The following is a 23,730-nucleotide window of genomic DNA, read 5'->3' as shown; positions in this document are numbered from 1 at the left end:
GACATGAAATTATTCTTGTACTTCTGTAGAGGGTGATAACAATCTGCTGAAGCTTTATCTGCCATCTCTGCAGCGATGGCAGCCCAGGTTGGGGAGTGAACTGTCACATGGATCCCTCTGCTCTAAAGTCATCTTCAAGAGAAACTGGGCCACATCTAATCCGCCTAAGATGAATAATTAATAATTAGACATGGAGCAACTTCCGATAGCCGCCAAGAAAAGAACAGCGGGGCAAGAGCCTCTCTTTGTGTCTCTCAGCACGTTCCACTACACTCTGAATTAAAACCAAGGTTTACACAGGCTATAGCTTACAACATTGTTGAAATTTAAAATGGCTATAAAATACAGAGAGAAACGGCAGAAATGTGTTTTAAAACACGTTCTGTTTGTCTGTACAAAGTTACTTGATATCTTTGTGTCGTTCAGTGCAGCTATGGGAACCATAGTGAAGGTTAAAGGATACTATTGTCCACTACTGTAACCTGATTTAGTACGGGTGCAGCATGCCATTTTTCTGAAGCAATTACGGTAGTTAAGTATTTAATTAAGGGGATTGGCTGTTGGCAGTACATATCTGAATACAGGAAACCTGAAACTGTTACATGAATGTGTGTGTAAGTCATGCTGTTAGAGCCATTTGTTGTGTTTATTGCAATATAAATAGTTTTACAATTTGCCACATTATTGAAATTTTCTTTTTTCCTTTCTGGTTTTATGAGTCAATAGTAATTTTACATGTAAATTTTGACTTTTATGGTTAAATCACACACATCGAGGACTGTGAGTGAGACACACACATGCACACACACCCCACCCTCAGACTGCAACCAGGCACAATTCATTAATACAGGAGCTGAGCATCTATTTACTTTTTTTTTTTTTACGAGTCGCTTCTCTGTAAATTTCTAAATCTGTAAAGATGCAAATGATATGCAACAGAGAGAAGCCATGTGTAATTTCATTGTACCTGAGTATGACGATAAAGATCCTGCTACCTACTGTAGAACAAAGTGTGTAGTGGTGTTGAGTTTATTCAACCATGAAATTTGAAGGAAGTGTGTGTAGGATCTCATGTTCTCTGCAATGTTGCCATGTTTTTGTTGGCCAAGAGTAAAAACAATCTGGATACAACATTATCTGCAACTGTGTTGGTGTGATTTACACACGGGTTAAGAAGCAGAGCTTTGCTGCAAAAGTTTAAAAGGCAGGCCATCACATATGCTAATGATAACCAAATGTGGCAGAGGTTGCTGTCTCTAGGCTTATAATTGTCTTTGTTAATTTTAAAAAATATCTGAGTTATTTTTCCTTGCAGCAGAATACATTTATAATGTGATGTTGGTGGGAAAGTAACGGTCATGCATATTGAAATAAGCAAATTCATTTGCTGATGCTCCAACAGCAGGGTTTCTACACCTTTTCAAAAGTCAAATTCAAGCACTTTTCAAGAATTTTCAAGGTTGGCTGGGTCCAGACCTTCAAATCCACCCACTCCAGTGAGTAAACTGATTCTCTGAATATGGAAATTAATTCTAACAGGCTGACAATTCAGCCTGATATCAGGTTATTTTCAAGGTGCACTCCAGCTTTTCCAGCACTTTACAGCTGTACATATATATATATATATATATATATATATATATTCTCAAAATAAGTAAATCACAGTAAATCAGATGTCACTGTGCTATAAACAACCAAAATTATGTTTCATGACAGCTTTCTACTCAGGATGAAAATGTTTATTGTTAATTAGATGATTTATTTATTTTTAGAAGGTCTGACCTAAGAAGAAAAAAGTTTTTAAAAAGTTTAGGTTTCTCAGATAATTTATCTTATCACTCATTTATCTTATTTATTTATCTTTTAATACAAATAAAAGCTTTTACACCCTCATGATTTTATGTCAAGTTTTCCCTATGGTATTGAAAATCAATACTTTTTAAGGTATTGTATCAAAGTTAGAAATATTTGTATCATTTAAACACTACACCTGTCTGTAAGTAGACTTGGCATCCTATAACAACCTGGTTGAGGCAATATCCATCTTATTTTCTTTCTTTAGCTAAAAAGCAAACTTTGCAGTCAGAGAGCGATCTATTATGCAAGAAACACAATTACAGTCACAGGCAGTTTCAAGGACTTCACTCCAAATTCCAAGCACTTTTCAAACCTTGAAAACATTACATCAAAGTCAAGTGTTTTCAAGGATTTCCAGTACCCATGAACCCTACAACAAACACAGGCTTAACTTAACATTGACAGTCAACTGACAGTTAGAAACAGCTGATCAACTTACAGTGTAGGACTCTTCTTCGCTTGTTATTGTAAAATAATAATGTGGCGCTCGTCTTGTGCTCCTGCAGTGTTCCTGCAGCCTGTCTGAGCTTCAAGTCTGGGGAGGAGGGGGCAGGGGAAATTTTTGGATGCACAATTGTTACATATTGCTCCTTTATGTTAAAACTTGTGTTTGTTGTATGTTTTGTTGTATGTTTTATTCTGGCTGAGCAGGGTACCAACAAACACATCTAAGCATCTTGTCAACGGTCTTCCTAACCCTTGACACATCAACAGTTTTCAAACAACTTGTACACCACCACAACTATCTGTCTCTCACACTCACACTCACTCATACACACACACACACACACACACACACACACACACACACACACACAGGGCATGGATATAAGAGAGGCCATCACTCTTGGGCCAGACTGCTGTCCAGTCTCCTCTGGCCCCAGCAGAGATCTGCTCCTCTTCTCACCCTACCGTCTCACCTAACATCTCTAACCGCCACAGGCCCGCCGCCCCCTGCCCGCATCATCAATCTGTGCCGGCTCCGGCCCCTCTGATTAATGATGATCTATGCCGGAGGGATAGAGGGCTCAGGGACAAGGGACACGGGGCAGGAAAAGGGGACAGGTGCTGGTGTTTTGCCCACCCGTGTGGTGCCACGATGCCACAGTGCCACACTATGGCGGGCTGGGGCTGCAGTTTAAGAGGGGGGGAGAAGGAAGAGGTTGTGTGGTGGGAGAGGAGGGGAGAAGGGGGGGGCAGTGACCTTCAAGTTCAGGGGCAGTGGCGCAGGGTCGCACGCGGCACCAGCTGGAAATGTCACACCGTCAGATGTCAGCGGGCAGGCTAAGTATAACCTGGTCAGCACCTGGAAGGACGTCCTCTAATTAGAAGCGTGTTGGGCCATGTCGGATCAGACAGGGACAGCACACTTGGTCACCGCCTTACAAACACACATAAAAATACACTATCCCATTGGCCCACACAGACACATACTCATCTATATCTTCCGAGAAATGCTTGATACAAAAATGCTGGGCTGCACAAAAGCCACTGACAAATCTAGACTCAACACAAACTTAGATTCTCAAATTCTTCTCCTCTGTGGCCTCATGAGAACAAAAACAACCCCAGGACGTGCACTCACACACAAAGTCACACCACTCCAGTGACCTTTTGGATTGTCGCTATAAATAGAGTGTATTTCCACTAAGAATCTATGTTACAGAGCTCAATGAATTATTTAGTAGCCTAATCCAATGGGCACGTTTTTATTCCTCCAAGCTGATGGCTCAATGACAAAAAAGCTGGAGCACAGTACCAACAGGAACAAATTCAGCTTACACTTTGGCCTTTTGTCTGTCAGAATTTCACAATCACAATAGCATCATGAGCATCGAGTCTCTGGCAGAGCATCTTGTGAAGTGAACACAGATCTGAAGAGGTGATGGGCATCTCTGGGTGACTGGGCATCTCTTCTGTGAGCTTCCTGCCTGTGCTGGTGCGTACCCAGGCCAATGTCAGCTCCCCGCACATGATACTGTACGGCTTGTTCTAGCTCTGGGTTTGACGACGCTATCAGTTTGTCTCCATGTTATCGCACCTTTCTGACACCTGCCACCAATGCCACTTCCATCGCCGTTCTCTTGCCCGTTTCCTCTCCCCCTTCGCCACGCTTTTCTCTCGCGCCTCATCCGTCTCGCTGCCAGGCGCTTGTCCACTCCGCCTCACCTCTCGCTCCGTGGCCAGGGCTGCCGTCAAATAACTTCATTAGCTTTCCACCTCTGTCACGCCGGCCTGCTCCCCCTCTGACAATTGGCTGCTGTTTTCTCCCAGAGAAAAAAAAAAAGAAGCACAGGGCTACGTGGGGCAGGTTGAGAACCCAACAATAGCTGACAGTGTGCTAGACACCGGACAGTGATACTGATGGCTGCAGTGGGGATGTATGGACCAGAGGTCACACACAAAAGGCTTGCCTGTGTCTGCTCATGCAGAGCTGGAAAGCAAGGGACATGCAGATAAAATCTAGAAAAAGAGACAAAACTAAACATAAGACATTTCAAAATTCAAAATTCTCTGTATCAACTAAGAGCTGGTGAATCAAAGCCCAAATATTTTTACACCTAAATGGACAAAAGATGCCCTTATGATGTTTTCAAATATCATAACAGACAAATAATGTATAATATTACATACATGAACAATATTAAAGGTGAAGTCTGTAACACCATAGTGTTCAAAAATGGACACTGCAGCCCAAATTCAAAATACTGCCGCTAGTAGTTTCTCCCTACCTCCTTACCTGCAGGTTGCAGGGACACTGACCCTTAAGTAGACTCTAGAAAGTCGTATAAACAGAACTAATAATAGGGTTCGATATTAATGGTCATGACCCTATGGCCAAAGGCCACAAAAAGTTACCCTGTAGCCACCAAACATTCCTCTGTGACCACCAGGTTTTATCCCCATATTCTGAGCCCAACTCAACATTATAGTTCAGCAAACATCTCGATTCCTTTATCTTTTCATTCAGCATTTTATGAAAAAGGAGAACAGAGCACGTCGCTGAAGTGTTGTGAGTGAGTATGAGTTCAATAAGTTTCCTAAAACTGCTAACACAGTCCTTATAGAAGAACCAGAAACATTTAATTTAGGACTGAATGGAAGCAAGAGTTTATCTGGCTAAAATATGACACATCTAAGTAGGTGATGTACCGGGGTGCCGCCAGCTTCTTCAACTAGTCTAGCTAAGTATAGCTCATTTTTCATCGGGAACAATGCTTTCAGAAAACAGCGCATCACAATTCAAGGGGAAAATGGACAACACAGTTGTCACAGTAAAGAAGAAATACAAGGCTGTGTTGAGTTTCATTTTAGAGTTGTAGTGTTTTTTTCTGTTGAGTTTTTACATTTGGACCACCAAAATTGTACACTGGCCACCAAATTTAGGGGCTTGATAGGCTGTGGGGGCAGGCATCTGTGGTATCCATAACAGTCTGTGTAAATAGTATCCACGGTAGTCTGTGTACTTGGTGTCCACAGGAGTCCATGCACATGTGCATTTGCAATCAAGGCCAAAAACCTACACAAACGCAAAACAACATTATACTTTGACACTGACAAGTGAAGATGAGTCCTACACTGTAAGTTGGTCATCTATTTATAACTTTGACAATTGTCTGTCAATGTAAAGCTAAGCCCATCATTCAAAAAACAAAAGCCCACTACTCCAAAAATACACACTCTGGAGTTTGAGTTCACGGACTTTAACCATTACAGATACGTATTCCTTAAAAAAGTTATTAATGATTAGGGTTGGGCGATGACCAAATAGGCATAAGATGATGTCTACAGTGAAACGTCACCAATGGACGATGATCTTGTAAGCTGGTGACATCTATATTCACCACTGCTTCCCACTGTTGCACTGACAGAATCTCCAAAGTCTAACATCTCTGCCAGGCAAGCATCCAACATAGCCTTCATCCCCGTACTGGATTCAAAAGGGGCCTTTGTCTCTGCACCACATGTAGCTTGAAACAAAGTTAGCCAGCTAGCTGTACTGAAGAGGATAAGCTAAGAACACTACGGCAAAATAACAACGGCACAATTAAAAGGAATACACTAGCAGCAGCCCGCAAAAAGAAACACAGCTGTAGCTGGGTGTCTCGGGTTTGCCTAATTGGCCAGATTTAATAAGAAAATAATACACAGGACAAGGAGACGTAACTTAAATACAATGACGAGCAGCAACAGCTTTTTTTTTTTTTTTTTGCTTCATGTTAAAAAGGGAACCAACAACTCCTGCCTTACAGCAGAGGACACACAACCCCAAATACAGAAGGCTTTGCAATCACGATGGTAGAGGGCTCAGTGGGTCGTGACTGTCAGCCATTGGTGGGGGACGATAGAACTGTACATTGGCCCAAACTTATTAACAAATTCTCACTACTTATAAACAGACGCTAACTCATTTGACAAACATTCAGTAATAATTTTAGCTTCATGTAAAGTGAATAAATGTTAAACTGGCAATCAGCAGGATCACACGGGTCAAAACAAAAACCCCAACCTTCTGCCCCAGAATGAAAATTTCAAAGAAAAACACACTGACTGCATTTGAACTTAGCATTTTTCCTTAATCTCTGATAACATATTGTAACCATTTTATCATTTTGTACAGTAAATGCATCACATATTTTTCCTTTAATATTCTGCCTGTGCACCATTCCACTGTAGCAAAGCATTGCATGCAAGATAGTCTCCCAGGAAAAAGATAAATAAGACAACTGCAGAAGCATCATGACAGATGCAACACCTCCCACAACCCCCTGCATGCCAATTATTCACACCCAGCCAGGGTCAAGCTCGTTGTGCCTGTGTCACCGCAGCGGGGGGTGGGGGGTGGCGTTTGGAGGGTGTGCAGTGCCCACTGTCATTATTAACTCAGGGTCCACTGGGCACAGGGTAGGGGCTGTGCATTTCAAAGTGCCTCAGTGGCTTTCATCTCTGAATCAAAATGTGGATCACACTGGATAGCTAACGGTTGTGTCAGCGTGCAAGGATAAAAATCAAAGGGTATCAGTATAACACTCAATGGAAAGCAGGGCAGCCCAAAAAATGATATGCTTATTATGTCAGAGGTCAGGAAGAGTTCACTGGCTTTTAATGCCTGGGGAACTCAATGCAACTCCCTCTTTGCTTCTTTCTCCCCTCTCTCTCACTTGCTGTCACTTTATCTGTCTCTCTTTTTTTTTATCTTCCCCTCTCCAGCTTTTTATACACCCCCCATCCCCCTACCACCACCCAACCCTCTCTCCCTCTCCCAGGCCTTGTGGGATTGAGGCACTGAGACAGCAGTGTAAAAGCAGGAGGGATGAGCTGCTCGTGTACACATTCAATCTGGGTTGGCAGGGAGGTCAAAAGAAATAGAGTCTAGAGGTCCCAGGAGGAACTTCCTCACCTCTCCCTCTCTGGCTGCTCCGTGGCATGGGTAAGTCTCACAAAGATCTGAGCCCGGTTCCTCTCAGCTTCATAAACCTCCATCTTTAACTCCGCCCCCCAACAAAGGGAGAACTTGGTGATCAAAGAGGCAGTATTCATTAAAACCCATCATCACGCATTCAAGTTCAACATCCTCTCACCCTGCCTTTTTATATCCTTCCTCATTCTCCTTGAATGATGCCCTGACTAAGATGTCCGCCACTTGACACTGGACTGACATTGCGAGGAGCCATCTTGGCTCCTCTGGGAGTTGCCTGGGCTTGATTGTGCAGTCTGGGAGTGAAGTGCAACTGGCACCCAGGGGGCATCCATGTGGAGCTGGGGCGTGCGAGATCGAGGGGGAGTTAACTAAGCCGGCCCAGTCCCCGTGCATCCTGGTGGGGTCACAGGATGGCGCTGAGGGCGCTAATCATTTCAAATTATGAATTCCTTTTTAATTATGAATTATGCATAAATTTTTAATTAATCTAATGTTCCCAGGGTTTTTTCCTCCCATCCTCACTCAAGATCTCAATCTAATTACACAGCATTAAGTGGAAGAGTGGCAGCCGTAGCCTCGACCCCGACGCTGAACCTCGGTCAACCTTTTTCCATCAATCTTGCCATCGTCTCCGAGCTCATCCTTTGATATTTTGCAACATGGTGAAGTGCATCTAAACACGGTCCAGGCCTCATTTACCTTAGAGCAGCATGTTTGTCAAGTTTGCCCAAATACTGCTGTATCATTATGTTATAAAGCTTAGGAAAATTATATGTCACATTGCAACCTTTACCAATGGCAGAAAATACTGAATTACATTAGAAGTTTTAAGTCTTAAATTGTGTCATGAATGGAAAATATTACTGTTTCAAGCCATAGGGATGGAAATGTAGGCTACCTAGTACATCAACTGCAAAAAAAGGCAAGAATTGGGATACAGATTAATTTTTAAAGGGATTTTGGATCATTTAATGTGGGGTTGCATGAGGTGACTAACTTGTCATAAGTCAGTGTATTAGCTACCGAGGATCCCAGTCAACATGCCCCCAGTTTGAAGAAGCAGAGAGGAGTACCAGCATGGAAGCTACGCAATGTACTGCTGTGGACTGGGTCAGCAAGAAAATATCATTATCAGTTTAAGCGTATGCTACATTTAGAATATTTTTCCTGCTTTACCTTGCTGTCAGACAGCGTTTTCTAACAGGAAAGAGCTGTTATATAAGCCAAATATAGCTCTCGCCAAAACCACCAGACTCCACTGATAAAAAAAAAAGAAGAAGTAATTTTTACTTCGCAGAGCAGGAGTTGCTGGTCTTCCGCTGCTTTGACCTGTTTTGTGTGGTTGTGGTTTTGGTTTTGCGTGACACCTAATTCTCCTTTTCAAGCACTGAAGTCACACAGTAACACAAACTACCTTCCCAGTCGACAAGACAAGCAATCCATGTTCTGTGAGGTAAGTTTACTGATATTGCCAATGAAGTCTGGTTGGTTGGAGAGAGATATATTTGGCTTTTGTATCTGTTTCCCATCAGATAAAGACTGTTTGACAGTAAAGCAAAGCAGTGAAAATATTCAAATATAGCACACAATTAAACTGATATTGATTGTATATTTAAGTGGCTAAAATAACTTTTGATGTTGACTTTGTCCACAGCAGTACATTTCTTAGCTTCCGTGCTGGTGCCCCTCTTTGCTTCTGCTGCTGTAGGTAACAGACCGACTATCAATAAGTACCTCATACAATCCCACTTCAAATCATCCAAACTATTCCTTTAAATTAGGCTTTTTTTTATCAAAAGTACAGTAGCTCCATATAAACCCTCTTTAATGCAGACCAACTTCTTCCACTTGTGTGTAATTTTCAGTTTCATAAACACCTTCAGAATAAAATTTGTCACCGTTTTCTCAGTCATAACAACACTTACACACACAGAAAGAGAATTGTTCACAGGGGAAAGAAGCCTAGAGGTTACAGATCCTTAAATCCCCTGACAACTGACAAGATGTGGGTGAGAAAAATTAATCCCTCCAACAACTATTGTCGAGGTGCCCTTGAGCAAATAACTTAGCTCCTCAACGGCTTCAAGCTGTTGGGGAACTAAGCTAATCAGTGGCCAACCGCAGAGGACAGAGGGTTTGCTACTGAGCAGCCGCCAAGTGTCATTTCAACTGGGGGCAAAAGAAATCTACCATACAGGATTCATCCTTGGATGGATAAATAGCCACAAAAAATGGTAGAGAATGTAATATTATGTGGGTATAGTAATGTAGATCAAAAGAGACCATTTATCTATAAGATAACATATGAACATACTGTACTGCTCTGATTTAGGTCATGACTTCAGTGCTGCACAGTGGTACTTTAGATGATTTTTATGTGCATGTTCTACTCTGCTGCTACCAATCATAATGGTGCACACACAGTAATACACTGTTTCTACATGAGGTGCACTTTCAGTGATGAATAGCTTAAAAAAAAAATCCCCATTGACCGTTTCGCAGAGCAATGCTTAAAGGCATGAAGCCACTCAAGTCTTATTTTCAAAAAGTAAGAAAAAAAACCTCAATATCAGATTCCAAGCGTTCCATGAAGGAGTAAGAAACCTGAGAATGTTCTGTTATTATTTGAAGAATGTCTCTGCTCTTCTGCTTCTTCCAACACACCTTCATCGTACACAAAAGTCACATGACACAAGGAGGGTGTCACTACTGTAAATCAGTTAGACGTGCTATGCTAAACAGATTCTACCACTTGTACATAGATTGAACTTCAATCATTGAGATGTGTCAACTTTTGAATATATTTATGCTAAACTGGATCTCACAGGTGACATAAGTCTGGTGTTTATCTCAGCAAAGCAGGCTTTGTGGGATGTTATTGGAATATTTCAAGCCTTTATGTCAGTGAGAGTCTACTATAATTTCCGGTAAGAATATTCAGAATGCTGTATACACACAATATGTGTACTGACAATTTTGTCCTAAAGATCAGAATCTGGCTACTAAATCTACAATTCTCATTCCAAAAAGTTGTGATGTTGTGTTAAACAGAATGCAATTAAATTCTTTAAGAGTGTATATTTACAAAAAAACAATACATCAGTCTGAACATTTAACATCTTGTCTTGTATATTAAATTGAATAAAGATAGAAAAGGAATTGCAAATAATTGCATTCTGTTTTTATTCACGTTTTACAAAGTGTCCCAACCTTTTTGGAACTGGGGTTGAGCCAACTCACTTGCCTGGTGAGGTAGGTGGTAAAAAGAATTTAAAAAAAACACACTGTTTTTTCCAGAGCCATTTTGTTTCCTTCTCATCTCTATTGAGAGCATGTGCAGTACTGATAGAACAGTGGGTAAAGACAAAGGTTATAAGCTGAAGTGCAAGCAAACAATTTAATCTTCCTGGATACGGGAGTTTAGTTGGGTTGCTTTAGAGGATGTGCATGAAACTCCAACTATGTATTGCACAGTTTGCAGCAAGCATGAGAAGATGGCAGATAAAACAGGACGTTTTTCCAAGGCAAGTCAAGTTTCTGAAAACACAGCTGGAGTACCACAACGAGAGCCGACAGCATCTCCATGAACTTACGAAAAATCTTATGAAAGATGAACGCTGAGGCGAGTCAGGTAATGACAAAACTGATAACCACAAGATATCATGTTTCAAAAAACGCACTGCATACTCCAGTACAATTGCTCCTCAGCAGTAGCATGGGACTGACCTGTGTATTCCATGCCACACCAACATGGCCTGTTGAAGGCACCTGATAACTGCTAATAAATAAAACAATTTGTATAAGGGTGAGTAAAAATTGTATTCGGGCAAGTAGATTTCTGACCCACATGCCCGACCAGTCAGAAAAACAAATACAAACATTAATGTTGAACCCTGGTTACTAGGGCTTCATAATTTATCGAAATATAACTGAAACTGAAATATGGCCAAGTGCAATATCCAGACTGCAAAAGCTGCAATTTTTTAATAAAGGAAAATGTGTGTCAAAACACTGTTACGCTGATGCACTGTAGTGCTGCAGAGATGCCCTGGCCTACAAATCTTTTTCTGCAAATGTATGAAAACATGTTTGATTGGAACAGACCTCGACAAATGTTACATCGTCATGATTTTAGCTTTTTTTTTCCAGTTCAAATTAAAATTGTGATGCAAAAATGATCATTGTCACTAATCATGAACCATATCGCAATCACAATATCATCAAATTAATGAAATATGATTTTTTTTTTTACCATAGTGTGCAGCCCTACTGACTACTGGACAATTCGAGTGCTGAGTGCATCTGATCTACTTATCATTTTTACTGTCAATTCAATATTTCAATACTTGTTAAACAGTTATTTATTAAGAAACTCATCAATTTATATTTGATCTTGTTGTTCTAAAGGCTTCTTGTAGCCACAATGAAAACATACCAAATCTATTTAGTCAAATATACAGTATTATGTCTCCCGTACTGAGGACAGGTTTTGAATTATTAGGGTGTTGTCCTACCCAGTTTAAAAGGCATGTGGTACTTATGAAAAGGCTAAAAGTCCATGGCCTACTTCACTACCTTGCTCATGGGAAAAACAGAGACACCAAGGTTGTGAATAACCCTGTGTACAAGTGAAGGCATGCTTGATATTCTCAATGTGCACAATAATAGTTAAAGTCTGAAAAACAACAGCTCAAGCGTATAGTATGTGTCTAGAGATGGACCTAAGACCCTCACAGCGTCACTCGGCACATATTTTGTAAACTATTTCTATTGAAACGCCAGTGTGAGTTTTGCTTTTTCCCCATACCTTAATACCCATAAAATGTCTAAACACATTAATGTATTTGCCACTGTCAAAAGCTGAACCTGTCTATTCATTAAAGGTTTGAACCAACTCTCAGACATTTTAGGCTCCCATTGTTTTAAAATCCATTAAAAACAGCTCACAGAGACACACTGCAGCCTTGACCTGAGACGATAAACATAAAACTGTTTACACTTCTTACGAATGTTATTTCTGGTGACAGCGAAGAATCAAAACAAAACTTAAGGCAAAGGGGAGACAACATCTAGCTGAAGATCAGAACAAATGTCTGCACGTTCAAGTCTGAAAAGAAGCGAAACGCTTTTGATAAAAGTGTAACTGCACTGACTGGAGTTACAAAGTCAAGTTGAGAAAACAGCACAATAAACAAAACAATTATGGATTACAGGAGTCAAGCTGGTAGTGTGTCTGCGCAAGCTGTTTCTCCATGTATTTTTTAAAACCACATCACTTGATGCAATCTGTCTTGCATTTCGAGAGCAGTAACTTTTAACTGAAAAGACACTGTGTTTATCCTTTTTATGAGCAATAACGGCAATAAAGAAAACAAACTTAACATTGGTGTTATGCTGTTAAGTTCTATAGGCTCTTACAAGCTATTGCCATTATACACACACTGACAAGTTAGCAAAACTAAACATCTATGGATTGACCAAATTTGAGCTTAAACTATTAGTCGATTAATTTATTATGTCAACTATTTAGATAATCAATTAATCATTTAAAGGACCAGTGTGTAGGATTTAGCTAAAAGGATGTGTTTAGCTAATGGAGCTAATGGACCAAACAGCTGACAGAGCTTAACACAGCAGGAGAGAGTTTCTGTTGCGAGTAACATGGAGTGTTAAATAGTGAACTATCTTTTAATGTGAAAAGACAATACATTTATAGTGAATAAATGTACTGAAGTACTTCAATGGAGCGCAGTTTGAATGTAAAAGTACTTTGAGTTTGGAATCACAAACGTTTGCAAAACTTGATGAGATGAAAGTAAGAGGATATATTTATGCGAGTTCTGTACTCAAGTACGGGAGCTGAGGTACTTATGGATAACAGAAAAGTGTCTGCAGCTGTTGATTACAAAGTACTTATAGTATGAAACAGCTGTGAACTCAAAATAAATAAATGTAATTACTTCCTCAACCTTTTAATTATTATGCCTTTAACAACTAACAAAAACAGATGATAGTAAACAAACATTTTGATTTTTGGAACAGTTTAGGGACGGTGGTTAAAAAAAAGGTAGTGAGAAGCTCTAACATAGATTAAAAAAAGCTCATTCTACTCGATGATTTTTATTTTCCAGTGATAATACAATAACGAAAACATATTTTTGAATATTATGTTCCATTTCTGTCATATTTATCAATAAATAATAAATGTTACACACTCAGCATTTAAGTTTTGTTTTTTTTTTTGCAAAAATGGCAAAATAAATCACTGGTTCTAACTTATAAAACATGTTAATATTTTCTGTTTTTCTTGGTCTTCTATGATACCAAACTATTTTCAGCAATTATGGTAATTTTTTGCCAGTGGCTGACATACTGACATACGTCTACCAGTTTAATCAATTTTGAAAATAATCATTAGTTACTGCTCTAAAGTGAACTGCATTTTTGATATCATAAAAATAATGATGCTAACCTGAAAGCTTCATAAGCAGGTCAGTGGCTGTCTTGGTACTGATGTCAGGGCTGAAGAGGGAGGCTGTGGTTGGACCACTCGGACTCGACCGGACTCCGACTCCTACCCCAACTCCAGGTAGGTCCAGGGAGTTGGCACTGCTGCTGGGACGGTCCCTGCACATGCTGAACGGGGAGAGCACTGACAGATCTCTCTCCTGCGGCTCCTCCTTGATGTGGACGTGATTGGAGGAGGCCTCGACCGGAGGCGATGTCTGCTGCTGAGTGTCTGAATGCAGCGGGGACACCTCTGTCCCCCTCAGGTCTGCGGAGCCGCTGTCACCCATCAGGGAGCCCTCGCCCTCCGTGTCGGTGGTGAGCTCCTCTTTCACCTTGACGTCTGTGCGGGGGAAGTGCTGGTGGCAGCGCATGTGAAGCTTCAGGCTGAAGTGACGGGAGGAGGTGAAGGGGCAAAGTTCGCACTGAAACGTCTCACCCCGGTCCTGGTGCTGATGTACCTGGAAAAGGAGGACAGGCTTAAGTGTCAAATCACTGCTTCTCTCCAGCACTACAGGAAATCAAGACGAAAGACAGGACTCTTTGCTTCATTTTAGTTAAGTTTATCCATGAGGTGCTACAACAAACATGCAGTCATGCTTAATTATGCCATCTAGACGATACATTACAAGTTTAACTAAAGCATGCAGATCCTTTAATCTTAACAATTAAAATCCAAGAGTCGTAATAGGCACTAATTAAAGATGATGTGGTTGAGGGTGACAGGGGTTGCGGGGTCACAAGATGAAGAAAATCCATATCATCTCACCTTCATGTGGGACTTGAGATTGTCTTTGCGAGCACAGCGGAAGGGACACAAGGGACACTGGTGGCTTTTCAAGCCTGTGTGGATGACCATATGTCTCTTCCAGTAGCTCTTGCGTTTGATGACCAGTCCACACACAGGACACTGGAATGGTTTGCCACCATCCTCAGGAGAGCCTTGAGGGTACCAGAGAGCATTGTTACCATTTACAAAAGAACATTCAAGAGTTTTATAAGCCAGTCATCAGTCTTTTAGACCTTTTTCAGACTGCCAGGCCCAATCCATTTTTTGGCATATCCAGACTGCATCTGGATTAATTTTAGAAAGTCTGGACTAGGGTTGGATATTGAACCATGATACCTTAATGGCACCAACCAAATTGCTTCAGTAGAGTATTGAAAAAAATCATTTGATACCGGTTTGATCATTTCAATACGTAAAGAGTAAATCTCCACGTCAGTGAACCATTACACACACAGCATGTTTGTACCATCATCTAATAATGCAGGTGAACGACCGTTAGACATCCTAGAGGCATGCGTGAAAAAAACTGTTACACTCAGAGAGGAGGAAATGGACGGGAAAAAGTATTGTTTAGGAACTGGTATCAAAGCCAAGGTATCGGTACACAGCCTGTGGACAGGCCAAGGCTCAACAATAACGATCGCCCATTTGCTCAGGACAAGTAAAATGTCATATCAAGCTAGAGAATCGAGCAAATCACTTGCTCAAATAGGAAAAAATAATTAAACTATCACACTATTCTGATAATCAATTAATGTTTAAAGTAATTTTACATTCCAAAATGTCAGAAAATTCTGTTTTCAAATATGGACATGTCCTGATTTTCTCAGTCTGTTATCATACTAAACTAAATATGTAGAGTTTGGACTGACAAAATAAGACATTTAAATGCATCACCTTAGACTATGAGAAATTGGGAGGGACATTTTTCACTATTTTCTGACATTTTATAGATGTTGAAGCCCTGGATTAAACATGACAATTAATTTTCATCTTTGCTGGTATTTGATAGTCACTCATAAATAAAACAATTCGCACTCAGGAAAGTAAAATTGACTTAGGGCAAGTTGATTTCTGGCCCATTTGGCTGACGGGGTAAGTGAAAATAACATTACCGTTGAGCCCTACAGATGCTTGGCTGAGAAGTTCTGCACCTTAACTTGACAGCACAATTGTTTGGAGGGCAAGGTGACAGATCTCCACTTTTGTTTCTGTGTTGGAAAGCCACGTCACCAGCGTCCAAAGTTTCTGACACCTACGTTGTTACCACAGCAACCCATGGAGATAGGTTGGTGATGTCTGAGCACAAATCTCATCTGATCACTTGTATATAACTAAATAGTGTGGCCAGTCTGTCTAAAACGTCTGATTTGATAAACCAATCTGATTTTCAGTTTGAGCAAAGCCTTAGTGTGTGGAAATATGTACTTTGCTGTTGAAATGCACATTTCTTACTGTTACAACATAAAAATTGTGCCCTTCCAAAAAGAAAGGGTACAGTATTCACAGATCTGGAAGAGACAACGACTCCACACCTAATGGTGAAAATTATCAAGGGAAATGCCAGCTGGAAGCAATGGAACAATGGAAGTAAAAACTCAAGCATGTTTTAGTATCTCGATTATTGTTGTTGGCTTCATATCCGGCATCCATTACTGTTTAATTGGTCTTATTAGAAAGAGGCATGATTGCATTACAAATTCTACAAGGGCCTGTCAGGATGGCTTCATAAGTATTCCAGTGCCGTTCCTTGAAAAACATCTGGTAATCAGTGTTTGGTGAAATTACTGTGCTCAGCCATTCATTGACCTGAGGTGTAAAACCTCGAGACTGCCTATTTGCAACAATAAACCGCCATCTGCGGCCCAACCTCTCCAAGCACAGCAGAGATCACAATGCAAAAATGACTTCTGCTTATTCGGAGTTGAGCTGAGTGAAGCGGAAATAAAACAGGGGAGAGGAAATGTGTGCGAGTTTAGTGCCTTCGTCTTAGTACTTAACATATCTGTTTCCCATGTAATCACAGCCGTGTTTTAGAGAAAGGGAGTACGCTTTCCGTATACATTCAAAATGCACAACATACCAGTGCAGTACAGTTTTATAGTAGAACTGGCAAGGAACGACAATAAAACAAGACATGACAGTCAATAATCAAGGTCACATTTTTCAGTCTGGCGACCAAACAACTACCTGCATTTTTACAGCGCTGCTCGACCTTGACGGCTCTCGGGTTAGAGCAGACCCCCTTTTTAGCATGCAGATCACAGAATATTACATCGACTGCCTCATCTGTCTGAAGTCAATTTGATCCAGCCATTTTAGATTTGGCGGGGTTGCGACACAATCCCTCAAAAGTGCCCATCCATCTCCCTGAAAACATTCTGTTCTCCCTAAAGGCTACTTAGCGAGAGCCTGCACTCTGAAGCTTTCTCTCTGCCTGTGCAAGAGTGAGATCTGTGTGTGTGCACCCTTGTTTGGGTTATATGTCTACATCCGAGTACACACTTACAGAATATACTGCATGGCCATTTGTGAGTAACAGAGAGAGCATGAGAGGGAGAGTTTGTGTGCACGCATCTGTATCCAGTCAGTGGAAAGTATGATGTGTTTGGCCTTAAGTCTGCTGTGCTGATCAGTGCAGAGGGCTCTGGTTAGTGGGGGTTGAAGCCAGGAGGAGGCTGCCGAGATGGATATGGACTCCAGGGCTCCCCACTGTGCCGAGCACACACTGACGGCCCCCTTTTGGCAGCACGCACATCCGAGCACAAACGAGCTGGTCTGGGAAGGCAGTGAGGTCTCAGTCGGAACCCCCCGTCGAGCCCACAGACCATTTCCCAGACTAGAAGGCCAGCCAGGGCTGTTTTCTCTCGGCTCTGCTCTCTGCTCGGCTGACAGTTAAGCCGAGGCTGCGCTACTCGCTACTTCAGCGCCAGTGAGGTGAGAACAAAACCATTGCAAAACTAGAGAAAACATGCCATGGAAGTTCAGAAATGTGCTTTTTCTGATTTCAGTGACAAGTAAACCTGCTACTCCCCCTCACAATGACAGCAAAGACATTTAATCTTTTTGGAGCAATATTAGTTTTAATTTATTAGTGCTAAGTGTTCTAATTGCATTTCATTGTATAAGTGCTGTTACTTTTTTGTAAATGCTGAATGGGAAGAGGTATAATGACAGGGGAAATAGTTCACTTGAACTTCAGGTACATCTTTCAAAAGGAAGGGGCATGGTGAAGGAAAAAAGAAAACTTTACATAAATAAATTGCAGCTGAGATGATCTTGAACCTTCGTAGTCTCTTTCTTCTGCACAGACATAAGGTCACTTTACTTCATTGTAGCAACCTTGTTTGAGCTTAAGTAGCCTGATTCACTGTTGAACACAAGGCAACAATTGAGTGTGATGGTGTTTTGTAACTGTGTCTCACTAAAGAAAAAACATCTTCATTTATCGAAACATCACTTTCATCTTTTAACTGGGAAAATGTCCAAACATGTACCCAACCTATGCTCTGCTCTTATTATCTGTATTGGTGAAAACATTATTTTGACTAATGCAGTATTACTACTACTCTGTCACAGGGCTTTGTTAAATACTCGATTCTGATTGGTCAATTACAGCATTCTAAGGTCTGTTATTTCTAAATAACAGACTGTTGCTGTGAATAACAAACCATTGCTATTGGATGCAGTTGTGATCACAGATTCCAGCAGAGCAACAAAATCATTCTTAAATCACTAAAAATCATTTTAACATTAATATTATCATCATTTTCTCAATTAATCTATTAGTTGTTTGGTCCATAGATGTCAGAAAATGATAAAAATGTCAATCAATGTTTCCCAAAGTCAAAGCTGCCATCCTTTTTTATTCACAGTTCAAAGGTATTCAGTTTATTGTCACAGAGGGTCAAAGAAACCAGAAAATATTTGCATTTGAGAAGCTGAAATTAGAGAATTGACATGAGTAATCGATTATAAAAATAGTTGCAGATTAATTTACTAGCCGACAACAACTATTATAACTATTATTCAACTAATTGTTGCAGCTCTAGTGATTGCTATACTTTAATTATTAATGAATAATACCTGCTTGGCTGTTGGGTTTGCCTCTGCCCTTAGGAGTAGAGGGCAACAACAACTCCAGGCTCTGGGTGGGTGTAGAGGGCGTAGGAGCCTTCTGGTTTTTGTCCAGCAGGGGCTTCACATCCTCTTGGAGGACCCCGGCCGTCGCCAAGGAGGAACCATCCTTCTTCTCTGCTAGCAGGTTTCCCGCTGCCCTGGCTGCCACCTCTTTGAGCAAGGCAGCAGAGGAGGTCATTGACACGAGTGAGAGAAAGGAACTGGCTGAGGCTTGGTGGTCAGTGGTGGCACTGGCCGTTGACGAGGCTTGGCTCCGCTCACTGACTTTCTTGGAAAGTGCAGCAAGAGTGGAGCTAGCTGACTGTGGACTGAACGGAGAGTTAAAGGCATCAAAGCGCACCACATCATCTCCCCGACCACCCCCTCCAAGAGCGGGCACTGCAGATGAGGCAGAGGTGGAGGAGGAGGAGGAGGAAGTTGTCGAGGAGGAGGCCACAGCGTTCTTGTCTTGAAGTACAGCGTTAGCTGCTGCTTTTAACTTCTGGATTGCAGAGTCCGGGGACAGGCTGGAACCGCAGGGCGTGGAGCAGCTGGCCGGCGGCCACTTATCTGCAACACCTGCCCATACGAAGCCACTGCCGTTGCTAGGGGTGACAGAGTTAAAGGGGTCAAGGGGCTCTTGCTTAATGTTGGTGACCGAGGGTGCCAAGGAGGCTGGTGAGGCTGAGCCGCTGTTGTTGTTGTTATTGGCCAGTTTTCGGGCAAGAGCACTTAACTGCTGGGCATGGTGGGAAGACGGGGAGAGGGTCAAAGGTGGGGCTAGACCTATTGGAGGAGACTCTCCCCCAGCACCTCCTCTGGATGACCGACCCAGGAGCTCCCCAGTGTCAAGTTTCAGCGACCCAGCCTCTAGGAGGCGCCGTAAGTTGCTGCTGAGGGGTTTCCCCAGGGCACGAGATGCTGCCTCACCGTACAGCGATGACACCACAGACGAGAGCGTGTCCTGGGCCGAGAATGCACCTCCATCCAGTCCAAGAAGTTCCAAAGAGGCATGATGGACGGGTGTGGGGCAACCCAATGAGCTCTCACCCCCGCAGGTGTCGGGGTCCCCGGAACCAGTGCTGACCCCAGGCCGTTCATCAGGAGAGGAGCCCCTGGGCAGAAGGAGCTCATCCTGGGTGTCTCCGTAGGACGACGACTCTGAGCGTGTGTCAGAAGCATTCCCAAACCAGCCTTCCTCCTCCACAGGACCGTCATCAGGCCCTCCTTCTTCGTTGCTGTCCACATCTGGAAGAGGAGAGAGAACATACCATTAAGCATGAGAGCAGGACTGCACCTGAAAGTCGAAGATTCGAGCCAGTCAGTCAGAGACACCTCAGTCTATTGAGATTCCTCAAGTTGAGCAGTCCTTCTGGGTTTTTTTTGTCAGTGAGTGTTCATCACAATAACAGGATAAAAAAGATTTAAGCTTACAAGAATGCACATGGATAACACCTCAATGGGGAATTATAAACATGGGGTATCATAAATATAGTTTTACTAGCTGCCACACTTATTTAAAAAAATCCATGTGACAACATGCACTGGTGATCAATTGATAAGAGACAGTGAAACAAGTGGTTGGTAAACAAGTTTCATCTCGTGTTCTTTTAGATCACCACAAACCACAAAACTAACTGTGGTGGAAGTGAAAAATGGTGATAGAAATGGATGCTCCGCTGTGCGCTGGGATTCTATACCTGAACAATGTGCTGGAGGATCCACACCTGTCCTTTCTCTGACTGTGTGGAAATCTAGTGTTTTAACATCACAAATGACAGGCAGGCATTAAAACATGAGTCTTACTGGTAAAACACACTCATGTAGGCTGAGTTTAGTGGGGTGCTGAACTGGAAAAAAAGGAACAAATTGCTGAATCTTTATATTGAACAGCTAAATCCCATTCAACTGACAAAATTCTGGGTCAGGTGCAGCCTTACAGGAAAGAACAGAAACAAATGCTGTGCAAATATTTTGGGCAAAGATATCAGCATGTTGCTGTAGTGAATCACCAATGCCGAGCAGGAATTCTGCACATCAAACACTTATTAGGCTACTTAGAGTTAAGCAGAGGGAATAGTTGTAGCCTCTGGCTGACTGTAGATAGCTTTTAACATTGGAAATTACGATTTACTATTCACTATTATTATTTCCCATCCTTGGTTGTCAGATGAATGAGCAATTGGTTATCTGTACCAAGTGGAAACCTAACTGAGACTACGATTTTGAACATTCAAAAACACAATTGCCTGCCCAAACCCAAGTTAAATGCTCAGCAAGGAGACCATTAAAATGACTTCCAACACAAATTCAACCTCTTTCTTATATAATGGCAGCTTTCCACAAGGCACATCCAAGATGTTTGAGTAATTTAGATTTTTCTGTCCTTTTTTAACCATATTTTTCCCACCCTTGGTCTGGAAGAGTCTAGTAAAGGGGTTACCATGACAACGGGTCCTTCTGGGAGGCTAGACAGCAAAGATTAGGGTAATGGAGGTTACAGAACTAGATTAATATTCATGAGCCTGCAGATACCACCGGGGAGCCAATAAGGATAGGGTTAAGGTCACCAAGGGTCATTAATATACACTTCATGTATCAATATTCATAAGCAAAACATTACAGCTTGCCAGACAAGGGCGAACAAAGAAAAGTGAATATTCCTGATACATATTAACAAACCTCCATAAGAATATGTCAAAAGCACCAAGCCTGGGCAAAGCAAAATGTCAAAATGGACTTTTTTTTTCCTTCCACTTTGGGTTACTGTACACAACCTCACAAAAACATCTAATAAAAAGGAACTGGCTGAGATTTCTGACAAAAATAAGCACTCATACAGTTGCAAAAACATGAAGCTACGAAAGAATTATTTAAAGTGTCTCACACACCAACATACATATATCCACACACACCAAAGCCGTCTTCACCCTCGCGACCCTGACAGAGGCCTGTTGGGTCTGCTCTCTGTTTACAGGCAAAGGCAAAACGGTTGCCAAGCAACCCAGCCCAGCAACCTGTTGGGATCATTAGAGTTGGCTGACATCTGGCCAGCGTGGCTCACCGTGGTCCACAAAGGTGACCACGATCACAACCCGCTATGACCGCTACTCTCCTGTTGCAACAGATATCAAACAGGGCTTACACACTTCCCAACATCTTCTCATCTCTCATCTCACACACACACGCACACACTCCGGTCTTACATTTTTCAGTAACACATAACAAAAAGCTGACAGAAAATGTCAGATGCCAAAAACTAACACAGCCGATTATGTTATAATGTTGTCCTCAGGGCTTTGCAAACCGTCTATAAACTAGAGCCCAACTGATATGAAATTTTGGATGCTGATGCAGATTTTAGTTGCCAAAAATTCACAGATTACCGATACGGCAGCTGATATAGTGGATTTTTATACCTTTTCTGTGTGAATTGTGCACCAACATGACTATGCGAAGGTACTCAGAAGGCTGCTTTCTTGCACAAATTACTTTATTGAAGAGCATTTAAGTTAAATATTCTTCAGCATGTTGCAGAGTAAAGTTGTCAGAAGTATCAATACTTTATAATACTTTTCAATTAAAACAGCATAATACTCACATCTGATAGTATCAAACGTATCTAAGATATAAAAAAGAAAAAATCTTAGTGCTCGTTCAAGGCCTTTTTCTCTGCCTGAAATTTGGCTTGCAGCAAAGCCAGACAGTGTTCGGTGACGTTTTCCTTCCTCTTTTTGCCATAGTATCAAAGGGTATTGACTATCGTTATTTTAATACTAGTATTACATCAAAGTTTAACCTTCTGATATTGTGACAACCCAAATTTAATATACATTGTCAATGAACTCTGAGAAAATAAAAATAAAATAAACAGCTGAATAACTATCAGAATCAGTGAAATTCTTACTATTTTAATAAAGTCAGTCAATTAGGAGCAGACTGTAAAACAAGAAGCATTTAAGCATTTACACCAGCAAGAGAGCGCCTCTTGTGTTCCTAAGTGCTTCCCATTGTGCTAAATCTACAGCACCTCAAGCATTGTTTTCTGCATTATAGGTTCTGTACAAAAAAGTTTTCATATCAGGTCATACTGTAAAACAAATGTGCAGATACCAATATATTTGTGATAGGCCCATATTGGCACATAATATCTGTCAACCGTTATATCTGTTGGGCTCTAGTGTAAACCCATGTCTAATAGACTTCACCTAGACAAACAATGCAAGATGTAAGACACTGATGAGCATAAACAACATACATGACCCTTCTTATTTGTTATGATTGCTACAAAGGTGAATGAAAACGCCATAATGCACAGATTGTGAACCCAATTTTCCCATGCTCCTTGAAGCCATTTTGCCACCTGAGTAGGGTTAACAGGAAAGAAAGCGAGGGAGATGAAGAAAGAGCCAGTGAGTCATGCAGGGCAGGGCTTGACCCATTTCCATGTGACATGCGAAAAGCAGTGAGAGCCACTAATGGCTGTAATGTGGTTAGAGGGAAATCGCTAGATTGCTGACCCAAGGTCTCAGCTTTGAGGCTGAACTCTCTTGCTTCCAAGGTTCACTCTTAAACCTCAGGGTTAGGTGCAACTGGACGCAACACTACACCGCTAGGCTTCTGCCAAAGAGAGCTACAGTGCTCTGATACACTCCACTACCATGGGCTTTGTGTGTCACAGGCGAACCACCCCCGTAGGCGGAATGACATTTCCCAAGGTCATGGTCTCCGGCCCAAGCTCTAAGGGGGCTTCGTCTGAGCTTTGTACTCACGGCTGCCGCTGCATGCCCACAACACACACGCATGGGGACAAACATACGCACGTGCACACATATGTTTAAACTACACAGCCAAGAATGTGATTTAACGCTGGAGTCCTCCCCCCACACTGCATTTTTTTTTTGACACGCATTCAACTGCTTTGCCTCCGGTATGGTGGCTGGCTTGGCGACAGTAACTGCAGCCCCCCCCCCCCCGCCCCCCACCCCCAAGTGATGGAGGCATGGAGATACGGGCCGAGGCGGCAAGCGTCTGC

The 23,730-nt window shown here is 41.9% G+C and overlaps 1 protein-coding gene across 2 annotated transcripts in view; it reads right to left on the bottom strand.

The window, feature by feature from the left end:
• The window catches only part of znf827 (zinc finger protein 827), a 92,617-nt gene that overhangs the window by 45,033 nt on the left and 23,854 nt on the right, over positions 1 to 23,730 (bottom strand). For both annotated transcript variants that reach the window (XM_084715142.1, XM_084715143.1), the window contains exons 2-4: positions 18,663 to 19,943; positions 14,556 to 14,728; positions 13,752 to 14,247 (exon numbers count right to left, since the gene is read on the bottom strand). In XM_084715142.1, coding sequence (XP_084571268.1) covers positions 13,752 to 14,247; positions 14,556 to 14,728; positions 18,663 to 19,943 — 1,950 coding nt within the window. The remainder of the gene's footprint in view (positions 1 to 13,751; positions 14,248 to 14,555; positions 14,729 to 18,662; positions 19,944 to 23,730) is intronic.

This window comes from Lutjanus erythropterus, chromosome 3, assembly GCF_056507025.1.
Source record: "Lutjanus erythropterus isolate fLutEry1 chromosome 3, fLutEry1.hap2, whole genome shotgun sequence".
Classification (NCBI taxonomy): Eukaryota; Metazoa; Chordata; class Actinopteri; order Lutjaniformes; family Lutjanidae; genus Lutjanus; species Lutjanus erythropterus.
This window is presented reverse-complemented; position numbering and strand designations above follow the sequence as displayed.